The sequence below is a fragment of the Electrophorus electricus genome, chromosome 1 (genome assembly GCF_041902795.1).
Source record: "Electrophorus electricus isolate QZ-2024a chromosome 1, ASM4190279v1, whole genome shotgun sequence".
In the NCBI taxonomy this organism is placed as follows: Eukaryota; Metazoa; Chordata; class Actinopteri; order Gymnotiformes; family Gymnotidae; genus Electrophorus; species Electrophorus electricus.
The window spans coordinates 3,664,450-3,688,254 of NC_137497.1; the positions used below are offsets into that span (position 1 = coordinate 3,664,450).

Consider the following 23,805-nt stretch of genomic DNA (forward strand, 5'->3'; position numbering starts at 1 on the left):
GTCCCCACAGTTTATCAGTTTCCCTGATTCAGGGCCCGAATGGTCTGAAGGGAAGAAGCTCCTCTTCAGTCTCTCTGTCTTGGTCTTCAGGGAGCGAAAGCGCTTCCCTGACCTCAACAGAGAGAAGAGCCTATTGTTGAGATGGGTGGGGTCCTTGGTCTGGTACCACTTGTAGTAGATGGTCTACAGGTCAGGAAGTTCCGTATGAGTGATGCGCTCTGCTGAACGCACCACCCTTTGGTGCTTGTCTGTCCTGCTTGGTGCTTTTAGACCTGACAGTCCACACCATTCATTTGAAAATAATCCTTTGTGGCATACTGAACCTCTCTCTCCCTCTCTGACCCTCTCATATTCCCTCTCTCTCTCTCTTTCTAGATATATAGTGTTACATCCTGTGTTCATTTGGTTGGTTGGTGTGTGTGTGTGTGTGTGTGTGTGTGTGTTATTACTGAAGACTGACCGTTGTGAACACATTACAGAATTGGCCTACTGAGTTGCTAATTCAATACTGTCATTATTATTCCTATAATGATGTCACTTCTCACTATTAGTGCTGTAAGGCAACATTCGTGTGGACTGAACTGTTAGTCGTGATGTGCGTAATATATGTGATGTATTAGCACAGAAACTTTAGCTTTGTGTCGATCTGGAACTTCTCCTGTAAGAATAGAGGAACAGTACCGCATCCCCCTCCTAGAAGGCGCTATTGGACAACCTAAGTAATTACGGTATGTTCATGTTGCACAGTAGATTCCCTGTTAATGTTTTACTGTATACGAGTGCCTAGCAATGATAATGATGGAATTATTATTGGAATGTTCTGTTTTCTCTTCCAGACCATATTTCTCATATATGTAATAACATGCTTCTCACTTCATATCATCCACATACTTCTCACAAACCTGAGTGTATATTAATGTGCATAGTGAATGTGTTGGTGTTGGAACGTACATCATTGAATATCACCACTAATACTGCATTGTGACCAACACTCTGAGGGAGGACAAACCCCCCTTAGAACCTGCCCCACTATTCAGTTCACTTACCCCACTTACCCCGAACAGAGTGAGGTATTCAAGTGTAAAAATATCCGCTCTTGGGGAAGTTGGACTTGTGATCTGTGATGTTTTCTGTAACGTCATCACGTGTTTTCTGAAGAGGTTCACATCATCATATAGAATCTGTAGGGGACTTCAGGTCACTTTTTTCCATGATAACATCTAAAAATGATACCTGAAGCAAGACGTTCAGTTATCTCTGTTGTTTGTGATTACATTTTTAATAACCATCACTGGCACTCGGAGGCGAAAGGAGTTATTCCTTAATCCCATCCATCAACTCTTACCCTGCAGGACGGGTTAGACGTGCGCACTTCACCCTAATTCAGATTACAGAATAATTCACAGTCATAGCCAGTGGACATTTTCATATCCAAAGAGCAGAAGTTAGAATTCAACATGCCTGTCATCCCATGTGTAACTTATGCTAACTGCATTTAGATTTTAAGAAAACTGATCAAAATATTTCCTCTTTGATTTAAATCATCACATCCGTGCTCAGGGAATTCTTGCATCCTTACGGGACTCCATGGAAGTTCAGGAAACATGTGTAAGATCCCTGCAGTTCACACTGCCTTGTGTAACCCTAGTCAGATATTTCTATCAACAAAAATACAAAACAACAACAAATCTCCCAAAAACTGCAAACCATCATAAAACAATAAAACTGTTTTACAGCTGTAATTTAGCGATTCCTGATAAATATTTTTTCATCTCTCTCAGTTGCACTCCTTGGTCCTCTGTGTTTCCTTGGCACCTATAAGGCTTGTCTTGTACATAGTGGTTTGTTGGTGGAGTTGTTTGTGTTTATATTTGTTTACATTGCTTGTTTACACTCACCTCCTGTCAGAGGGTGTGTGTATGTTTTCTGTCATTTAGGAATCTGATAAAGTGACAAAGTAATTGATCTACAAAAGCAGATTGAGTTGATCTACAACAGGTGGTGGTGTAGTAACACTGACAGCGCTACTACCACCTAGTGGTAGAAAAGAGAACTTTTTAAAAGCAGAATTTATTTTTCACATTACATTCTATATTACATACAAAGTCATTTACTTCAGCTGTCAAGGCAGAGCTGTCTACTGTATGGGAAATAGCAAATTAATACATAGATTTGTTTGCATTATTAATACATTAATAATCTTAGTTTATTTGATCAAGTATTCTAATGCTGGGTATTGTTAACACCATCAACAACAACAATAATGCTTTTATTTATTTATGTAGCATGTTCATGTAAAATCTTGTATTTACATAAACATTTACATAAAATATTAATGATCTTTCATTATGACTGAGGATAAAGAGAAACTGCTTTCCTGCATAATATTTTTCAATCAAATTTCATTTATATTGCGCTTTTTACAACACATGTTCACAGAAGGATAGAGCCAGAAGGTTCTGAGATACGAGCCTTTGAGTGATGTTGATGCTATAATTATAGTCAGGGTTTATGAGTCGGGTAGGACCAGCCAATCAGAGCCTTGGAAGCAAACCCCAACGCATCAGTCCTGCTGGACCCCATCAGCACACTGGTGGCCTTTATCAGACTGCCTCCATCAGCAGAGTGGAGCTCCAGACCTGCACCCAAACATCCACCGCACCACCGGGTTGACCTCCGGTCCCGGTGACCCAGATGAGCAGGTGTGTCAGTGCAGACCTGGGAATGCTGACCTGCTCACAGGCCGCATGCGCCACTTTAACGCAGAAGTGTCAGAGGTGTGTTGTCATCACGCCTCGTGCTCTCCCTGATCCAGTGACTGTATGTGGGTGCAGTGGGGGGTTTGAAAGCAGTCTGCCTTCAAGGCAACAAAGTATTTCATAGATATTAGATATTAGATTTTTTCCTCAGCTGCACAATCACCAGCCCTGCTGCCACAAGCCCCGCCCCCATCAGAGCCAGGAGCACCGCCAACACCATCACTGTGGAGCTCTGATCTGGACATGGCTGGACTTCTGAAACACACGATTGTCAGTAAATATAAACCACTATTTAAACAGTACAGAGTTATAATCATGTGTATGGTTTTAACATGTGTCATATGCTGTTTAAACTGTGGTTCATATGATGGTTCAGTGTTCACTCTGGTACATAATCACTACACCATCACTGACTACATTTACATATTAACACACGGCATAATTAGATAACATTTACATGCACACAACAGCAGGACTAAGGCCTCAGTTTCATAATTACATATTACAGTCTGACAAACAATAAACAGACCATTCATGATGCAAGAAAGCAGTCTGACTTTGCATCCCCTTCATGACAAACATTATTCATGCACAAGTTTACTAATTAAAAAAAACAAAACAAAAACACCATACTACTAGGGTTTCGTAAGCTGAGAAGATGCCATTCTTTAACAGTCTGCAGTTATAATGTAGTTATTGAGAACTGCATTAAATTTTTATCATTACACCTTATCTAGATTCCTTACTGACACTACATACACTATCTCCCTAACAAAATAATTCTAGACAACATTGAGATCACAGTATTCACATTGAATACATACCTTCAACAGTAACTGTGTATGTGTGAATGACTTCTTTATTACTGGTGTCCCAGATCGTGTAAACTCCACTATCAGATGGTGCTGTTTCTCTCAGCTCAACAGCAGAGATCAGAGATGCTCTCTGTGCGTATTCATCTTTACATTGTAATGAGCTTCCAGCCACTGTGCAGATCTGTCCACTAGAGGGAGCAGCTGCACCTCTGCTGTTATACATCACCTTCACTGACTCTGATATGGGCAAATCCAGCACCAGATTTTCATTGGGCTTGATCCAAAGTGAAGAACTCAATGCTGAAAACAAAAACCATCAGGAACTTCAAATGGGCTCAAATCTAATACACACTATTAAACCTAAATCATTAAGGGTTCATTAGCAAAGACTGAGAGAACAAACCTTACCCTCTATCCGTAGACTCACATCACAGATGTCTGCACCATCACACTCACAGGTGTACCAGGTCCTCTTGGTGTAATCAACATCAGTGATGGTGAGGGAGAGATCTCCCTTCAGGTACTGATCATGTGACATGTGAAATCCCTCCTTTGACTGACAGGATGTCTGGTTACACTGAGCCAGAATGTCAAGTTGTTTATGGAACTCAGTCCATGTGACCAGACCAGAACACGTCTGAGTGCAGGGGAGAGTAGCATCGTCATGAAGATTCACCTTTACTGAAGAGGTCGGTGCACGCACTGAAAGAGATTAAGAAAGTGGAGTTTAAAAAGGCATTCAATAAATCAGACCACAACCCTTTTAGACCAGATGAGTGATGGAGGACTTTGTTGCCTTGAAGGCAGACTGCTTTCAAACTCCCCACTGCACCCACATATAATCACTGGATCAGGGAAGTCATGTCCCATCCCCACACCATGGAGATTAGATACACTGTCAGAAAGTCTACCACAATGTTTAATACTATTTGGCAGGAGAGAGTAGCATCATCATGAAGATTCACTATTACTGAAGATGTCGATACAGGCACTGAAAGATTAAGAAACTGGAGTTTTAAAAGGCACTAAATAACAAAAATATAGAATAAAAACAGAAACAACTGCATAAGAGCATAAATCAGACAGAGACCACACTCCTTTTAGACCAGATCAGTTATGGAGGACTTTGCTGCCTTGAAGCCAGACTGCTTTCCATTACGCTTTCCTACTCCTGTAACCCCAATACTACTGCATTCATTTTGGAAATGGCCAAAGCTCTACACATTCTGGCAAGTCATTTTTGAGACCTTCCTAGGAAAGTCACCATTTAAATGGAAAGAATCCATTCCACCCACATACAGTAACTGGATCAGAAAAGTCATGTCCCATCCCCATACCATGGAGAAGATTAGATACGCTGCCAGAAGGTCTACCAGAATACTATTTGGCAACCTTTCCTAAGAACATGGAAACTGACAGCATGATAATATTGTTGGGTGAGCTCAAACCCACATCAGCTAGGTGATGACACTGACAGCCTACTGGGTGAGCAACCACGCTCTAATGATGGTGGGCCCGTGAGCAGAACAGTTAGACCTTGGAACAGATAAAACAAGAGGAAAAACTGAACCACCACTCCAAGCGTGGAAAAAGGGAGAACAAAGGACAACACAGGAAGAATGGCATCCCCGATACACTGGGGAAAACCAAACTAAAACTTCCCAAACAAAACCAGAAACCTGGAGGAACTCTAAGGAAAGCCTCAGGAGAGAGACAGACTCAAGAGGGAAAACTGGAGAAAGGAGGGGACGTGTAAAAACACATACACCCTCACAGAGCAGAAGAGAGGTGCAGCACAAGGGCTCACAGACCTCAATACCCAGTTACTTATAGGAGCTTGGCTCAAAACAATAGCAAGGACCCAACACTGAGTGACTGGGCTTTTACAGATCTAGCCCAGCTGTCAGGTGTAAAGGAAATACTATGTGCTTCAGTGATTCACATACATTCAGCAGTATCGGGTTCCCTAGGAAGAATGTTTATGTAAGCAAAGAACGTTAAGGGAGTGTGACAATAGATCAGATAAGCAGGAAATGTCTCTTGTTTTATTGCCTGCAATTAAGAAACGACACTCAAGCAGATTGTTACCAGCTGGCCTGAAAGAGATAAGCAACGCTTAAAGCTGATTGGTGTATGAGCCATAGCAACAAGAGGCAGGAAGTCCGTGATTGGTCAAAGCATACAGTTAGAATTGTATATTAAGCAACGCTCTGTATGACTCGGGGCTTCTCTTGGTAGTGAACCCCACACTCTGTGCAATCTTTCTTTTCTATTAAAACCTTTTTTTTTACTTATTATCCACATCTGACTCCCCGTTTCATTGAATTTCCACCACACAGGCATCAAGCCTGATTAGTAGTGTGGTTGACTCAAGGCCTCGGCCTGGTGCCAGCCCTTACAAATATAACCTATTCTGTCCTTTGATTTTACTTGTATTGTCTGTTTGTCTTTTATAGAAGTCTGACAATGCATTATGTTTGTATGTTAATTTCTGGTATGAGAGAAGAGTTAAGTTTTTTACACCTATGATATAATGTGAAAATTAACAGACACCCCCCACCCCTTCAAAAAAAACAAAAAAACAACCACACCCACAGAACTCAGAGCTTAAAAGAGAGATACCAGAGAAATCCCAAGAGATGAGCCCAGTGATTTGGTCTCATAAAGGGAAGAAGCTTGAGAGAAAAGGGTTACTTGAGGAACGCACTCAACCTCATATATACCACTATCCCAACCAGCCTGGTACCTGCACTCATAAAGAGAAGCACAAGACTGAACACCAGCCTGTGTGGGAGCATATTACTGAAGAGAGGCTCTGTTCCTCTCTCTAGGTAGCCTAGCAAGGTTGGCTATATTAGATATAAGGTAAATATTCGTCTCTATCGCTTGTTAAATATATCCAATACCAAATAAAATGGCTGCAACTTTCATGTATCAATAACAAAACAACATTTACCTCAATTTATATTCTGCCAATTACTAAATGTTTTCTATGCTCAGGTATGTTTTCTGTTTTCTACGCTGAGCACAAAAAATATACAGTTATAAAACTGGATTATAATACAACAGAATGGGACCAAGCTGAAACATTTAGAAAAGAAAGAAGCCATTCTGTCAACTTACCGGTTATGACCGTCAGCACAGATAACAGCAGGACCCAGGGACACATGCTATAGGATGACATGGCTCAGGAGAATCTAATCAATACTGTAGGTGTAGGGATCACTGGAAGAATCTGGAAAATTATAATAAGCCACAGTTATGCAGTGCCCTCATCAACATTACCTTAAAAGAACAAGACTATCATAGTTTTTTAAAAACAATTAGTGCTTAATACTTATCATTGAGCAAATTTTGTCTTGAAATGTTGTTGTCATGTTTTATATGAATCTCCTAAGAACACTTTAAACCATTTTGCATAAACTAAGTGAATGCTAAGATTACATAAATAGAGAATAATGCGCAAAATGGAATAGGATTAATTCTTGAATTAATAAAATAATTGCTGTATGTGCAGACATAACAGAAAATGCCTTAGACATGGATATTCGCGATTGTGCAAGAAAACATGTGTACGTGACAGTTAGACAGAGGCGATGGCTGAGATGGAAAAGTACGAAAGCAGAACTGGGCGCAAGGCAAGAAAACTATAAGTCTGTGTGTTCCGAAGTTATGCTTTAGATCTCACTCAGACTGTGTTGTGAAGTGACATCTCCAGAGCTCTACATTAATCAAAGGCAACAAGGTAACGCAGTTTCCGGTCTCTTCTTTCTTGCATTAACAGACACGACACTACGCAGTTAACACTGGCTTACTATTTTACTAGCTAGAGTTAGCTGAACAGTTAGAAGATAACGTCCACAGCCACATATCTGAATTAACCTTGTTCAGATGACATTGTTGTGTTAAACAGGTCACACACGATGTCAAGTTTATGGTTAGTTAGCTATATTTATTACATTACTGTTACAGAAACACCAAACCCAAATTATTTTAGCTGGGTAGCTAACTGTTTATTATTATGCTAAATGGGTGTTTTCACACACATCTGGACACACAGTGAGGTGAAGGCTTTTGGAGGATGGCTTGGCTTCAAGAAGGGCCACAAAGATGCCACTTCTCTCCCAGAAAAACATTAAGGACAGACTGATATTCTGCAGGAAGTAAAGGGATTGGACTGCAGATGACTGGGGTAAAGTTACTTTCTCTAACAAAGATGTCCCCTTCAGACTGTTTGGGACATCTAGACAAATGATTGTCTGGAGAAAAAAAAGCTGAGCTCTACCATCAGTCCTCTGTCATGCCAACAGTGAGGCATCCTGACACTGATCAAGCACAAGCATTAGTGCAGAAGGCCTCTTTCGATGTTGCGTTATGGAAGGAGAGCCAGTGTAGGCCCGATAGCTGTTGCTAACTTAGCAGAAATAGCGCTACAAGGTGAATATGGATTAAAGCATTTATCTTTCATATGTAACAAGCCACATGGATCTAAACATAATTTCTGGGGAATTGATGATCCCATGTAGAAATAACCATCATACTCCGATAGGCTACATTTCCAGTTAACCTAGCTAGCGTTGTGGCTACAGACGTTAGCGAAGCTAGGAGAGCTAGCTAACAAGCACAGGCCCGACCTCAGGTCAGCGGACCGAGTATCAGCTGCTCACCGTCTGGTGGATCAAAGCAGATCAACCCATACAAGCTGAGGTGTGATCCAGCTGTGAATCTTTAGTTAAATACCTGTGTGGTAAACACCTGTACACGGTGGTAAACGCTCACGTGCGGTAAACCCCGTTTTGTGGTCGTAACATCTGGTGCACGTCCCACATCCGCATTGAAAGCTTCGGCGCGAGCCTACATCTTGTGTCGTCATCATCCCTAGGCGGAAGCTTTCTCGCTCCTTTATCGCACACAATGAAAATCTAAAATAAGTGTGTTCTTTAGCTTAATTAAACATATCTTGGGTCTAATGCACCTAAAAAAAATTGTTTGCTAAGCATATGTAGAAAAGAAAAGTCTTATTTTTTGGAAATTCAAACCTTCCCCTTTTTTTCTGTTAAATCCACTACATTTATAAAGATCACTTTCTTAGCTACTCATAACATTCCTATTGTGGGAAGGTGGATAAAATAGTTTCAAAGTTTGTCATGTACATAATCATACATGGTCTAACTTGCAGTGAAATGCCTTTGTGACTGTTCTGTTCGAGCTGAGGAGAGATGCAAGGATTACAATATTTGTATAACATGTATATATACACAATGTACTATATATATATATATATAATGTGTGTGTGTGTGTGTGTGTGTGTGTGTGTGTGTGTATATATTTGTATATAGACATTGTAGAATTTCCAGTTTTTCTTACAATTTACAGTTTCAAGTTCAAGTTCAAGTTCGGTTTATTTGTCACATACATAGTCATACACAGTACAACACGCAGTGAAATGGTGGAGAGTGCTCTGTCCAAACTGAGGAAGAGAACCAGGGGTGCATAGAGAAAAAAATATGTATACAGATAAATATATATATTCTATGTATGTACAAAAATATATTAACAATGTATGTACAATATATGTATATTATGATTATATACACAATGTACAATGTATATGGTTGAGTATATATGTACACAATCTACAGAATGTACAGATCCATTGTATAGTACCATATCTACAGTTGTTGTAACAGGTTAATTGAGTATAAATCTAAAATCTAAAATCTATATATACAGATGTACAGATATACAGTCATGTTATGTGGTGGTGGTGGTGGTCCCCACAGTTTATCAGTTTCCCTGATTCAGGGCCCGAATGGCCTGTGGGAAGAAGCTCCTCTTCAGCCTCTGTCTTGGCCTTCAGGGAGTGGAAGCGCCTCCCTGACCTCAACAGAGAGAAGAGTCTATTGTTGGGATGGGTGGGGTCCTTCACAATTTTCCTGGCCTTGGTTTGGCACCGCTTGTAGTAGGTGGTCTGCAGGTCAGGAAGTTCCGAGTGAGTGATGCGCTCTGCTGAACGCACTACCCTTTGGAGTGCTTGTCTGTCCTGCTTGGTGCCATTTCCAAACCAGACTGTGATGTTCCCCGTGAGGATGCTCTCGATAGTGCAGGTGTAGAATTTCCGCAGTACCTTGGAGGGCAGTCTGAAGTCCCTTAGGCGTCTGAGGTGGTAAAGACGCTGACGAGCCTTCTTTGCCAGGGAGCTGGTATGGCGGGACCAGGACAGGTCCTGCGAGATGTGAACACCAAGGTACCTGAAACTATCTACTCTCTCCACCGTGGTTCCACTGATCCTCACAGGTTGGTAGTGCCGCTCCTGCTTCTTGCTGCAATCCACGATCAGCTCCTTTGTCTTACTGACGTTTAGGAGGAGATTATTTTCCTGGCACCAGTTTTCCAGGTGTTTAATCTCCTCCAGGTAGGCCCTCTTGTCGTTGTCCGAGATCAGACCCACGACAACGGTGTCATCAGCAAACTTGACAATGGTGTTAGAGCTGGAAGTGGCTGTGCAGTCGTAGGTGTACAGTGAGTAGAGCAGGGGGCTTAGGACACAACCCTGAGGAGCTCCAGTGCTGAGGGTGAGGGTGGATGAGGCGCAGTTGCCCACCCGTACTGATTGTGGTCTGTCTGTTAGGAAGTTGGAGATCCAGTCGTACAGGGATGTATGCAGTCCTAGATCTCCCAACTTAGTAGTGAGTAGGGAGGGAATGATAGTGTTAAATGCTGAACTGTAGTCGACAAATAGCATTTTAACATAATTTCCCCTCCCTTCGTCCAGGTGAGTCAGTGTAGTGTGGAGCAGATGTGCAATCGCATCGTCAGTGGAGCGGTTGTGGCGGTATGCAAACTGCAGTGGGTCCGTGGAGGCTGGCAGTGAAGATGTGATGAAGTCTCTAACTAGCTTTTCAAAGCACTTCATCACGACTGATGTGAGGGCGACAGGGCGGTAGTCATTGAGGTCGGAGGGTCGAGGTTTCTTCGGGACGGGGACGATGGTGGACCGCTTGAAGCTGGACGGGACAATACCGAGCGTCAGGGAGAGATTGAAGATGTCGGTGAATACCGGGGCTAGCTGATCTGCGCAGGCTTTGAGGACCCTCCCGCAGATACCGTCTAATTGTGTTCACCTGTTACTTATTTCCTTTCACCCCTATTTAAACCCAAGACAGCACTGCACATTAGCGGTTGTAACTATGGAGTCTCTAGAAGATGCAACGTTGCCTAGAGAGAGCTAGACTGGGGTTTTTCCTTTTTGTTGTTACATCAGTACAGCTCTGTCTTGACTTTCTAAGCACTTCCTGTCACTTCTGACTTCCTCTGTGTTGCCCGTGTCACCTGCATCACACATCACTCATACATTCGCATACTCTCATTCTCTCTCTCACACACCAGTGGAACTTTATGGCATAAGGGGAAACTGCAAGTGTATGGGTTTGAGAGGATGTGTTTTAAGGGAAAGCATTTTTGCAGATATATTAAAATGCTGGAGGCCTTAAACACCAAAGTTTTCATGTTTTACTCCAAATTCCCACTGTAAAAATAACTTTGTCATACTAAAAGTAACTACATAATAGAGAGTATTTCAAGAATTTAGTGGATTATTTGATCTGTTTATTTTATAAAGATTCAATATGTGCTATATATATAGTGAAGCAAAGAGACATTTTACACAAGCTTGCCATCCCAATACTCCACATTCCTGCAGTAAAAACACTGCAATGTCATATTTTGAATATGTTGCAAAGTGTTTTCCAAGAATATCACAGAGTGAACTGATCATTTGATTTGTGTTTTTTGTCATTTTAAAATATGCTATAGTGAACTGATTAGCTATTTGCACAATATTGCTCTATATTTTATCCACTTTCACCCATTAGGAAATCTTATGAGTAGCTAAGAAAGTGATCTTTATAAATGTAGTGGATTTAACAGAAAAAATGGAAGGTTTGAATTTCCAAAAAATAAGACTTTTCTCATCTACATATGCTTTAACACACACTTTCTTTAGGTGCATTAGACCCAAGATATGTTTAAATAAGCTGAAGAACATGTTTATTTTAGATTTTCATTGTGTGAACTAAAGGAGCGAGAAACCTCCTCTAGAGATGTTGGGGGCTCGTGCCAAGCCTGCAGGGCAGACTCACCGGAAACTTGTGGCTTGTGGTTTCCGTTTCTGCTTTTCTGCTCAGTTCCAGGGTGAGTTTGTGGTTTCATATCTAAGACACTAATGTCACTCTATAGATTTCCTTACGCAGAGAGCTGTTTGACACCAGAGTGGTAACTAGCTGATATGTTTACAAGTAAACCCACCAGAGTGCTGAGTAGTTAGTTGATATGTTTACAAATAAATAAACCCAACCGAGTGGTGAGTAGCTAGTTAATAATTTTACAAATACATAAACCCACCAAAGTGGTGAATATGTGATATGTTTACAAATAAATAAAGCCACCAGAGTGGTGAGTAGCTGATATGTTTACAAATAAATAAACCCACCAGAGTGGTGAGTAGCTGATATGTTTACAAATAAATAAACCCACCAGAGGTGAGTAGTTGATATGTTTACAAACAAAACGGATTGGGATTTGGTCAGCTAAAGCTAGCTAACCCACGGGCTGCTCTGAACACTGATTTCAGACCCGGTGGTTGTTTTTAAGGTAACTATCTTACTATCTAAGTAATGAAATGGAATTACAACAGTTACGATTTAGCTTTATTTTGTGTAAACACATCCGTTAGTTTGCTGAATGCCCGCTAACTCAGAAATGTTCTCATTCCGGGTCCGTGCTTGTTAGCTAGCTCTCATAGCTTCGCTAACGTCTGTAGCCACAACGCTAGGTAGGTTAACTGGAAATGTAGCCTATCGGAGTATGATGGTTATTTCTACATGGGATCATCAGTTCCCCAGAAATTACATTTAGAGCCGTATGGCTTGTTACATATGAAATATAAATGCTTTAATCCATATTGACCTTGTAGCACTATTTCTGCTAAGTTAGCAACAGTTATCGGGCCTACACCGGCTCTCCTTCCGTAACACAACTTCAACAGACGCGAAAAGGAGTGTTTGTGCTCTTATAGACGTTAATCTAAGAAGTGTGAGGCCTTCTGCACTAATGCTTGTGCTTGATCAGTGTCCCATCCTTCACGCATTATGATGACTGTTCAGATACCCTACACCAGATCCATGTAGACTGAGATCTCGGAAGTTATCATCAAATACTAGCAGTGCAGTTGTGCACAAAAGTCGACACTGACAAATTTTGGTTTTCACAAAGTTTACTGCCTCAGTTTATTAGATGTTTATATGGTACAGCTAAGTACAATTAAGCATTTCAGACTAATGCTTCACCTTGACATGCTGGATATTAGCTTCTGGGCAAAGTCTTGACTGATGGCAATCCATTCTTGCCTAATCAGTGCTTGGAGTTGATCACAATTTCTGCGTTTGTCCACCTTCTTTTTGAGGATTGACCACAGGCAAAATCTTGAGCAAACCCACTCCCTTGGATGAGAAGCAACCCCATACAGGATGCCTCACTGTTGGCATGACACAGGACTGATGGTAGAGCTCAGCTTTTTTTCTCCAGACAATCATTTGTCTAGATGTCCCAAACAGTCTGAAGGGGACATCTTTGTTAGAGAAAGTAACTTTACCCCAGTCATCTGCCGTCCAATCCCTCTACTTCCTGCAGAATATCAGTCTGTCCTTAATGTTTTTCTGGGAGAGAAGTGGCATCTTTGTGGCCCTTCTTGAAGCCAAGCCATCCTCCAAAAGCCTTCACCTCACTGTGTGTCCAGATGTGTGTGAAAACACCCATTTAGCATAATAATAAACAGTTAGCTACCCAGCTAAAATAATTTGGGTTTGGTGTTTCTGTAACAGTAGTGTAATAAATATAGCTAACTAACCATAAACTTGACATCGTGTGTGACCTGTTTAACACAGCAATGTCATCTGAACAAGGTTAATTCAGATATGTGGCTGTGGACGTTATCTTCTAACTGTTCAGCTAACTCTAGCTAGTAATATAGTAAGCCAGTGTTAACTGCGTAGTCTCGTGTCTGTTAATGTAAGAAAGAAGAGACCGGAAACTGCGTTACCTTGTTGCCTTTTATTAATGCAGAGCTCTGGAGATGTCACTTCACAGCACAGTGCGAGTGAGATCTAAAGCATAACTTCGCAACACACAGACTTATAGTTTTCTTGCCTTGTGCCACTTCTGCTTAGTACTTTTCCATCTCAGCCGTCGCCTCTGTCTAACTGTCATGTACACACGTTTTCTTGCACAATCGCACATATGCATGTCTAAGGCATTTCCTGTTATGTCTGCACATACAGCAATTATTTTATTATTCAAGCATTAATCCTATTCCATTTTGTGCATTATTCTCTATTTATGTAATCTTAGCATTCACTTAGTTTATACAATCCCACAGTAGATAGCTCACATAGGCTAATATTCATGAATATTAGGACAGCTACACGGTTATCTTAAGTCTAACCTAGATAAGCTACCAATATTCAGCAGAGTTCCGAGTAAACGTTACTTTCAGTTTCCTGGCTAGGATAGCTTAGCTAGGCTAGCTAGCTTTTCTGATACAGGCCAGGCGTTAACATGGCTAAGATATTTACGACGGGCTGATTAGTTAAAGTTATGTATCGTGTCTAGATATCTAACCACAGCTACAGCGGTTGTTCGGCAGCTCTACCTCCACTGTCCTCGGGGTTCCCGCTGGCTGAACACGGACACACGGGGTCCTGCCAGCGCCGGGCGCCCTGTCGAAACGCTCCGTCATCACTCGATAAAGACGTCTGACTGTACATTATACAGACTATCTGTCGATAAAGTCGAGCCGTCAAATGCGAAGTATTATCTATATGACCAAACGCTACACACTGTCTCTCTCTCATATTTAGCTGCCACACTAACGCTTGCTAGCTCGTTAGCTGTTGTCTGGTGAGGCCTGTCAGCCCGTTTTCTTGCTCTAGTTTGTCTTTAGCAGGTCCGTTACGAACACCGACACCTGTCCCGCACGCAGTCACTGTTTAATGCAACTAGTTCAGACTATTATAGAGCTTCAAGCAGTGGTATATAGTCAACTGAATAGACATTTAACAACATATCGCCATCCCATTACTCCAAATTCCTACAGTAAAAACACTACAATGTCATAATCTTAATATGTTTCCACTTTTGATGTGGGGGAGTGTCATCTTCACTCTCACTGGAGATTCCTACTTGGACCTGAGTAATCATCTGCTCACCAAGGAGCAATTTGAATTCAAGGAACTGCAGTGGTTTCTTTGCCAGAACTTAGCAGTCAGTCAGTCTTATACTGAAGCCATGCATTGGTGATTGCCAAATCAAAAAAGTGGAAAATTGTATGCACTGTCCATTTCCGAGTGCGAGTGGCCATCCTATAGAAACTTAGCAAGTGGTTAACTGGTTTGTTGTCAAACCACTTGACAGCAAGTTCAGGATCTCACCTGACCACCATCTCAGATGCTTCTCTTCCTTTCCTTTTGATGGCCTGATCCCCTATAATGTTACACTCCTTTGGAATTCTGTTCTTCATGAGAGTTCCTGTACCTCCCAAGCATTTCTCCATCATGGTGTCCAGGACATTTGTAAAGAACCTGTCAAAAAACAGGTGGGTTCCTCTGGAAACAGTCTCTGCCAAATAAAGAGCATCTTCTTCTCCAATGCCCAGTCCCTCTGTGACTCTGAAGGTGGTCTTACCTTGGTAAACCACAAAATCGAAGACACTTGGTGTGGCCAAGACAAACAGCTTCAATCCAGTCGGGTATGGTTTGCCTGGTACATTCTGGCGAATTGGGCAGCGACCAGTAAACGGAATCATTTGCTCATCAATGGACAATTTTCCTGTTCTAAGCTGATTTAGACATCCTTGCTTCACTTTGTTCAGAAGGGGCCTGACTTTCCACAAGAGGTCTCTGCTTTTGTCCTCATCTGAAATATCAAGGTCATTGACAATCTTAATGGAATTTCTTAGTTTATAGAATAGATATTTGGTCATGGATTCTGCCACTACTTGAACTCTGGTGTTTGAAGCCCAATACATCTGTATATTTAGATATCCTAGACAGGCCACGTAGACAGAACTGCCAATGAATGTTTTCAACTCTTCAGGAGTGGTGTTTAGTGCTGCTCCAGACACAAGGACTTCAAGTTGGTTTGTGCGCACAGCCATTTCTTCAAACACAGAGTAATCAATGTACTGTTGAAAATAATTTATTGGGGTACAATTTTGGTGTGTTATGGCATCATTACTTAATGGGACAATTGAACAATGGGAGAATTATCCAGTTGAGGGTAATATATTTTTACATGACTTAGAAACTGGTTTAAAGTTTTCTTAGGAGATTCATATAAAACATGACAACAACATTTCAAGACAAAATTTGCTCAATGATAATTATTAAGCACTAATTATTTTTTAAAAACTATGATAGTCTTGTTCTTTTAAGGTAATGTTGATTAGGGCACTGAATAACTGTGGCTTATTATAATTTTCCAGATTCTTCCAGTGATCCCTACAGTACTGACTAGATTCTCCTCAGCCATGCCATCCTATAGCATGTGTCCCTGGGTCCTGCTGTTATCTGTGCTGACAGTCATAACCAGTAAGTTGACAGAATGGCTTCTTTGTTTTCTAAATGTTTCAGCTTGGTCCCATTCTGTTGTATTATAATCCAGTTTTATAACTGTATGTTATTTGTGCTTAGCATAGAAAACAGAACATACCTGAGCATAGAAAACATTTAGTAATTGGCAGAATATAAACTGAGGTAAATGTTATTTTGTTATTGATACATGAAAGTTGCAGCCATTTTATTTGGTATTGGATATATTTAACAAGCGATAGAGACGAATATTGACCTGATATCTAATATAGCCAACCTTGGGTACTAGAGAGAGGAACAGAGCCTCTCTTCAGTAATATGCTCCCACACAGGCTGGTGTTCAGTCTTGTCATTCTCCCCTTTATGAGACCAAACCCTGGGGCTCATCTATTGCAATTTCTCTGGTATCTCTCTATTAAGCTCTTGAGTTCTGTGGGTGTGGTTTTTGTTTTGTTTTGTTTTTATAGGAGGGGTGGGGCGTGTCTGTTAATTTTCACATTATATCATAAGTGTAAAAAACTTAATTCTTCTCTCATACCAGACATTAGCCTACAAACATAATGCATTGTCAGACTTCTATAAAAGACAAACAGACAATACACGTAAAATCAAAGGACAGAATAGGTTATATTTGTAAGGGCTGGCACCAGGCCGAGGCCCCCCAGCCACCAGAGGGAGAACATGAGTCAACCACACTACTAATCAGGCTTGATGCCTGACAGCTGGGCTAGATCTGTAAAAGCCCAGTGACCCAGTCACTTAATGCTGGGTCTTTGCTAAAGTTTTGAGGCAAGATCCTAGCTGGTACCTCTGGGTATTGAGGTCTGTGAGCTCTTGTGCTGTACCTCTCTTCTGCTCTGCGAAGGTGTCTGGGTTTTTACATGTGCCCTTCTTTCTCTAGTTTTCCATTTTGAGTCTGTCTCTCTCCTGAGGCTTCCCTTAGCCATTAAAGTTCCTCCAGGTTTCTGCTTTTGTTTGGGAAGTTTTAGTTTGGTTTTCCCCAGTGTATGCCATTCTTCCTGTGTTGTCCTTTGTTCTCCCTTTTTCCATGCTTGGTGTTGTGGTTCAGTTTTTCCTCTTGTTTTACCTGTTACAAGATCTAACTTCTGCTCACGGGCTTACCATAACTAGAGCGTGGTTGCTCACCCAGTAGGTTGCCGGTGTCATCACCTAGCTGATGTGGGTTCGAGCTCACCCAACAATATTATCATGCTGTCAATTTCCATGTTCTCAACAAAGGTTAGGAAAAGTTGCTGAATAGTATTCTGGCAGACTTTCTGACAGCATATCTAATCTTCTCCATGGTATGGGGAGGGGACATGACTTCCCTGATCCAGTGACTGTATGTGGGTGGAATGGGTTCTTTCCATTTAAATGGTGACTATCCTAGAGAAGGTCTCAAAGATGACTTGCCAGAATGTGTAGAGCTTTAGCCATTTCCAAAATGAATGCAGTAGTATTGGGGTTACAGGAGTAGGAAAGCATAATGGAAAGCAGTCTGGCTTCAAGGCAGCAAAGTCCTCCATCACTGATCTGGTCTAAAAGGGGTGTGGTCTCATTGTCTGATTTATGCTCTTATGGAGTTGTTTGTGTTTTTATTCTATATTTTTATTTAGTGCCTTTTAAAACTCCACTTTCTTAATCTTTCAGTATCTGTATTGACCTCTTCAGTAAAGGTGAATCTTCATGATGATGCTACTTTCTCCTCCACTCAGACATGTTCTGGTCTGGTCACGTGGACTGTGTCCCATAAACAACATGACATTCTGGCTCAGTGTGACCGGATATCCTGTCAGTCAAAGGAGGGATTTTACATGTCCCATGATCAGTACCTGAAGGGAGATCTCTCCCTCACCATCACTGATGTTGATTACACTAAGAGGACCTGGTACACCTGTGAGTGTGGTGGTGTAGACATCTGTGCTATGAGCCTAGGGATAGAGGGTAAGGGTTTGTTCTCTCAGTCTTTGTTAATGAACCCCTAATGATTTAGGTGTAATAGTGTGTATCAGATTTGAACCCGTTTGAAATTCCTGATGGTTTTTGTTTTCAGCATTGAGTTCTTCAGTTTGGATCAAGTCCAATGAAAATCTGGTGCTGGATTTGCCCATATCAGAGTCAGTGAAGGTGATGTATAACAGCACAGGTGCAGCTGCTCCCTCTAGTGGACAAATCTGCACAGTGGCTGGAAGCTCATTACAATGTAAAGATGAATACACCCAGAGAGCATCTCTTATCTCTGCTGTTGAGCTCAGAGAAACAGCACCATCTGATAGTGGAGTTTACACGATCTGGGACACCAGCAATGAAGAGGTCATTCACACATACACAGTTACTGTTGACGGTATGTATGTAGTGTGAATACTGTGATCTTAATGTTGTCTAGAATTATTTTGTTAGGGAGAGAGTGTACGTAGTGTCAGTAAGGAATCTAGATAAGGTGTAGTGATAATTTAATGCAGTTCTCAATAACTGCAGACTGTTAAAGAATGGCATCTTGTCAGCTTACGAAACCCTAGTAGTATGGTTTATTTTTTAATTAGTAAACTTGTGCATGAATAATATTTCTCATGAAGGGGATGCAAAGTCAGACTGCTTTCTTGCATTATGAATGGTCTGCTTATTGTTTGTCAGACTGTAATATGTAAATGTGAACAGACTGGGCTTTACAACAGCTGTTGTAAGTGTCCTGGTTCTCATACTGAGGCCTTAGTCCTGCTGTTGTGTGCATGTAAATGTTATCTCATTATGCTGTGTGTTAATATGTAAATGTAGTCAGTGATGGTGTAGTGATTATGTACCAGAGTGAACACTGAACCATCATATGAACCACAGTTTAAACAGTATATGGCACATGTTAAAACCATACACACATGATTATAACTCTGTACTGTTTAAATAGTGGTTTATATTTACTGACAATTGTGTTTCAGAAGTCCAGCCATGTCCAGATGAGAGCTCCACAGTGACGGTGTTGGCGGTGCTCCTGGCTCTGATGGGGGCAGGGCTTGTGGCAGCAGGGCTGGTGATTGTGCAGCTGAGGAAAAAAATCAGCAGCTCCAGAAAGGAGGTACATTGAAGGGAAACTGTAACCATGGCAAGAGAGGAGATATTGCAGAAAGATGGATGTGTTCCAGGTCCACTGCCAGGATTTCCAGGATTTTTTCTTTTTCTTGTGGGTGGTGGTTTGCACTGTTCTGTTGTTGGAATTGCTGCTTTTGAGTTGACGGAGTTTGTGATCTGTCCATCGCTCGAACAGTTTGGTAAGTGCCGCAAGGTTGACCTTTTGCTAATAGCTGACTTCTTTGATGTAGAAGTTCCTCGTACTGCAACTAAGAGGGACATTTATTTAGTGTTGGAGTCTTGTCTTGTTCATGATGGGATTTTGCCTGAGAGGGGTAGCCCGATGGGTGTTGCGATGGGCTCAGCTCGATGTTTGCCGGTGGCAGAGGCAACTGATGACTCTGAGGCTGGTGTATGTATAGATCCTGGTATGTGTGTGTTCCCTGGGGTAGATCCTATGCTAGCGCTGGAGTTGGAGATGACTTAAAAAAACAGGAGCGTGAAAACTATTGTGTGTTTTGGGCTGTACAAATTGAGCCGGACTAGGTGACGCTGATGAGGATGAGTATGGGTCCCGAGAGGTCGGTGCCTCTTCCTCAGAAGCTTGCCTCACCTGTGCCAGCCAGCCCATCACAGGAATTTTGTTCCGGTCCCTAAACCACGCTCTCCTCGAGTGGCCTTGCTCCCAACCAACTCTACTCCCGCTGCTGACACTTTTGATGCCAGTCGTCAAATTGGCCTTGTGCCTGTTCTCAGGGAAAATGAGGTGGACGTCTATTTTCCGATATTTGAGCGCATTGCGGCGTCTCTGAGATGGCCTAATGACCTATAGTCACTAATGCTACAGTGCAAACTAGAGGGCAAAGGACAAGAAGTGTGTTCCTGGCTAACTCTTGCACAGAGTTTAGACTATGAGGTTGTTAAAGCCACTGTTCTCCGAGCCTACGAGTTGGTTCCAGAGGCATACAGACAAAACTTTAGGTGCCTAGTAACGCTAGCTTCCCTCCTCGAAGCTCTCCTGTGCCTCAAAAGGCTGCCACTGCCGTTACGCCAGCCTGTGTCCGCGGACCTGTTTCCTTACTCACAGGCTTCATGTTCCCTGCCCGTCCAACCTCGGCCTCCTGTGTCTCCGTTGTGTCCTGCTGCTGCCTCGTTGTTCTTGCCTGGTTTTGTCTTTGCTCCTGTTGTGTTGTCTGTGTCTGGTCTGGTGCCCATGTCTGTTTTTGTTCTGGTTCCTTTGTGCCTGGTCTGTTTTGCGTTTTTGTAATCCTCACTCCTGGCACGTTCTCGTCATCAGTCAGTTTCTGTTGTTGGTTCTGCTCTTGCTGCTACATCTGTTTCAGGTCCTGTTCCTTCGGTTTCTGTGTTGGTTTTGTCATGTTCTGTCTGCTTCGGTTCCAGTGCCTATTCCTTGTCGTGCCCCATAGTAACAGGAGCTGCCATGGTGATGGCAGGTAAAGGTGTGGAGGACACCTCACTGTGTTTCATTCCTACAGCAGGTGCTCTGGACCTCTGACAATGATGGAAGCTGTTCAAGCTCTGATGGCAAAAGATGATCAGGAGAGAGTTGTCAATCACTTTTTATTAAGCCAATCAACAACATGAGTAGCCCAGATAAATGTTCAGTAGGGGTTTGTTGTCAATGTGATATGGTAATTTAAGGAGGAATAGTGACATGTTTGTCTAACTGCCCCTTTTAATCGTTTTTTTAGAGGGGAAAATGTGAATAATTGTGTGGTGCATGATGAGCTTTCCTTCTAGAGAAGTGATGATTTGGGTTTTCAGATCGAGAATACTTGCATAACTCTCATAAGCCATTGTTGGACACAAAAGAGTGTGTTGTGAGAAGTGTCTAAACAAAGCTATATTTTCTTTTCAGTGTACTGAAGTAGTCTGGCTAAGGTAGCAAACTGACTACAATACTGGTCTTATGTAGAGCATTAGCCCTGCTGTGTAACATTACTCTATCAGCTCCATCACCAGCAGATGCAGGTGGAGAATGTGAATGTTATAATTATATTACAGTAACTAACATTGCTGCTGGCCCCAGTGACGATGGGCGTGGAGCAGGACGCACAGACTCCCTCAATACTGAAACATTTATTAACGAAAACACGAACAACAACAGTGGCACCCACACAACATTAGCGACAGACATAACGGTACATATAACTAGACACAGGTTACATAACAATGGATATACACACATTTAAACAGACTTCAGCAAACAATGACTACCACAATACACACACTAGCAGGGGTTTAAATAGATACGAGGGTAACCCCGTGCAGTTACGGAGGGTGTGGTTACAAATAGGGTGAACCCCCCCTGCACGCGGCAGGCCGTACCATGTGTTTCGGGGGGGGGCTACTGTTGAGCTACTGAGACCAGAACAGATTCAATTCTATAGGTGCCAAATATGAACAAATCTGTGTTTTTGCATGTTTTGAGTATGTGCTGAATTTGTATGTCATTAGGTGTGGTACACGTTTGTATGTGAGGCTGTGTGTGTGTTCGTTCTCTCACAGGGAATCTGTTGAAGACGCTGATGAACATGTCTCCTGTGAGGGGGCTTTTTCGGGGAGTCATAAAGGACACAAGGGCGTTTCTGAAACAGGAAGTCACTCTGGCTACGTCTACCTTACCCATGATCTTCTCCTGCCTGCATACATACACAACAACAAAATCAACATCATCGCACCAGCTGGACCAGCACACACACACAGGAGCAGTGTGTGGGTGTGTTATACTACACCTGTGTGGCAGGAATGTGTGCTGCATCCGTTTCCTTCATCACACTCCTCAACACTTTAACCAGATAGAGTGTAGCAGAGAGAGACACACACACCCACACACACAGTATGAATCACAACCATCTAAACTGGCTGAGTTTTCCTGTGTTCATTTCATGGTTCACTTTTGCCTGCACCACTTCACTCTGAGAAGCAGCACAGTGAACAGCATCATCTGTTGGGGATGATCTGAGACACAATGGCACCATGAGGACCAGAAGGATATGAGCTGTATACAAGACTTCATGTATAAACAAATGAACAGAATTAGGCGCTGCTGTTCTGTAAGCAGAGTTTAGTTCCAGCTCCACTCCACGAGATCTACTGCCCTGCAGACTCTAATTGCAAGCATCTCTACATGATTTACACATACATTAACCCACCATAAACAGTCATTAATGAAATATGACAAAACATCGTAGGTGTTTTTCTGGCATAACTCCCACAATAGCCACCATAGTGCACTATAAATTCTCTCTCTTTTCTAACTCTCAACTACATGAACAATCCAATCTGCAATACCTAGCATCAGTTTCTGATTGGCTGTGTGCAAGTAAATCAGGCTGTTCCTCAAAGATGCATAAGTTTATGTAGAGATTTAGGTTGTGCTGCTTCTCTCAACTAACTGTTTGACCTTTCAAGCACTTTATTTCTGCCTTGAACCTAAACTATTTACACAGCTATTACAGACAGGTCTACCAGCTATATCTGATACTATGGGATCAATACAGCGTTGACAAGAAATTAAACTGAATTCATACTATCATCATAACATGCCTGTGACAGTGCAATTAGCAAAAAGATTTATTACATACACACCTACAGGCCGTGTCTGATTCCATACTGTACAGAAGTTTTATGCTTGCATTTTATCAGTGATGAAAGTGTTAGTCTGGGGAAAAAAGGTGAAAAATTAAAGCCAGCCTTAACCTCATTGGTCTGTGTGATCATTTGTGTGTTGTGATTGGCTAGTCATCATTTTGGTTCCTGTTTACATTAGTTGGTCCATTTCTTCTTCCTTTCTCTTTGTCCTGAATGTGTTTTATTTGGAGTATGTGATGTGCTTTGATATGAATTTGTAACAGTTTTAGGAAGACTGACGTCGCTGCTGTTGTAAACCAGACAGCTCCACAACCTTGATCTCTGACTTATGTCCTTTGTTCTGATGTGGGTGTATCCGTGTTGCTCAATTCACCATGTGGTTTGCTTGCTCATATTTAAGATTTTAGATGCCTCTATCCTTTCTTGAATAACAGTTGATAATTTGATAAGAGTTTGATCTGTGTATTTTATAGAGCTTCAAGTAGTGCTATATAGTGACATATAACAGGATATTGCCATCCCATTACTCCAAATTCCCACAGTAAAAATAACTTAGCCATTCTAAAAGTAACTACATAAGAGAGTGTATTTCAAGAATTTAGTGGATTATTTGATCATTTGATCTGTTTGTTTTATAAAGATTCAATATGTGCAAAGACATTTTACACAAGCTTGCCATCCCAATACTCTACATTCCTGCATTAGATATTATTTGACACATCACGGTTTGTTTACACTACTTATGTCACTACCTTTATGGTGTCACACCAGTTACACAATGTAAACAAGGTTTTATATGGCACAAATAGAAAATTCAGCAGCACAAAGTACTGCGGCCAGTTTGGTTAAAATATAAGACATACAGAGTGCCAACTTGACTTGGTTATATTGCAAGAACTCTGAGAGGGG

The 23,805-nt window shown here is 41.7% G+C and overlaps 2 protein-coding genes across 10 annotated transcripts in view; one reads left to right on the plus strand and one right to left on the minus strand.

The window, feature by feature from the left end:
* The window catches only part of LOC118241312 (uncharacterized), a 65,595-nt gene extending 42,587 nt beyond the window's left edge, over positions 1-23,008 (plus strand). For 2 of the 6 annotated variants that reach the window (XM_081715470.1, XM_081715398.1), the window contains exons 3-6: positions 18,272-18,562; positions 19,152-19,288; positions 19,356-19,481; positions 21,811-23,008. In XM_081715470.1, coding sequence (XP_081571596.1) covers positions 18,272-18,562; positions 19,152-19,288; positions 19,356-19,445 — 518 coding nt within the window. In that variant the 3' untranslated portion in view covers positions 19,446-19,481; positions 21,811-23,008. Of the gene's footprint in view, positions 1-11,716; positions 11,768-15,667; positions 15,768-16,112; positions 16,219-17,852; positions 18,163-18,271; positions 18,563-19,151; positions 19,289-19,355; positions 19,482-21,810 lie in introns of those variants that run through there. The other 4 variants (XM_081715551.1, XM_081715591.1, XM_081715508.1 and 1 more) reach the window with 4 other exon arrangements.
* Positions 2,052-8,840, minus strand: LOC145658681 (uncharacterized). Of its 4 annotated transcripts, none has more exons than XM_081717179.1 (5): positions 8,242-8,840; positions 6,698-6,809; positions 3,983-4,276; positions 3,801-3,874; positions 2,052-3,014 (listed from the first exon to the last, which is right to left on the minus strand). In XM_081717179.1, exons 2-5 carry the CDS (start codon positions 6,756-6,758, stop codon positions 2,979-2,981), a joined length of 465 nt encoding a protein of 154 aa, XP_081573305.1. In that variant the 5' UTR covers positions 6,759-6,809; positions 8,242-8,840; the 3' UTR covers positions 2,052-2,978. The 4 variants fall into 4 exon arrangements, with proteins under 4 accessions (XP_081573305.1, XP_081573268.1, XP_081573238.1 ...); XM_081717142.1 differs by having other exon boundaries at positions 2,052-3,011; positions 3,584-3,874; XM_081717112.1 differs by having other exon boundaries at positions 3,584-3,874; positions 8,315-8,834.
* Positions 23,009-23,805: the final 797 nt, after the last annotated feature.

Bases quoted from the DNA above. Each gene is read 5' to 3' on its own strand.
- LOC145658681 (XM_081717112.1), bottom strand. From the start codon at position 6,758: ATGTCATCCTATAGCATGTGTCCCTGGGTCCTGCTGTTATCTGTGCTG. The intron at 3,875-3,982 runs GTAAGGTTTGTT...TTTTGTTTTCAG, and splicing joins TGTGAGTCTACGGATAGAGG to CATTGAGTTCTTCACTTTGG. The intron at 3,015-3,583 runs GTATGTATTCAA...CGTGTGTTTCAG, and splicing joins ATACACAGTTACTGTTGAAG to AAGTCCAGCCATGTCCAGAT.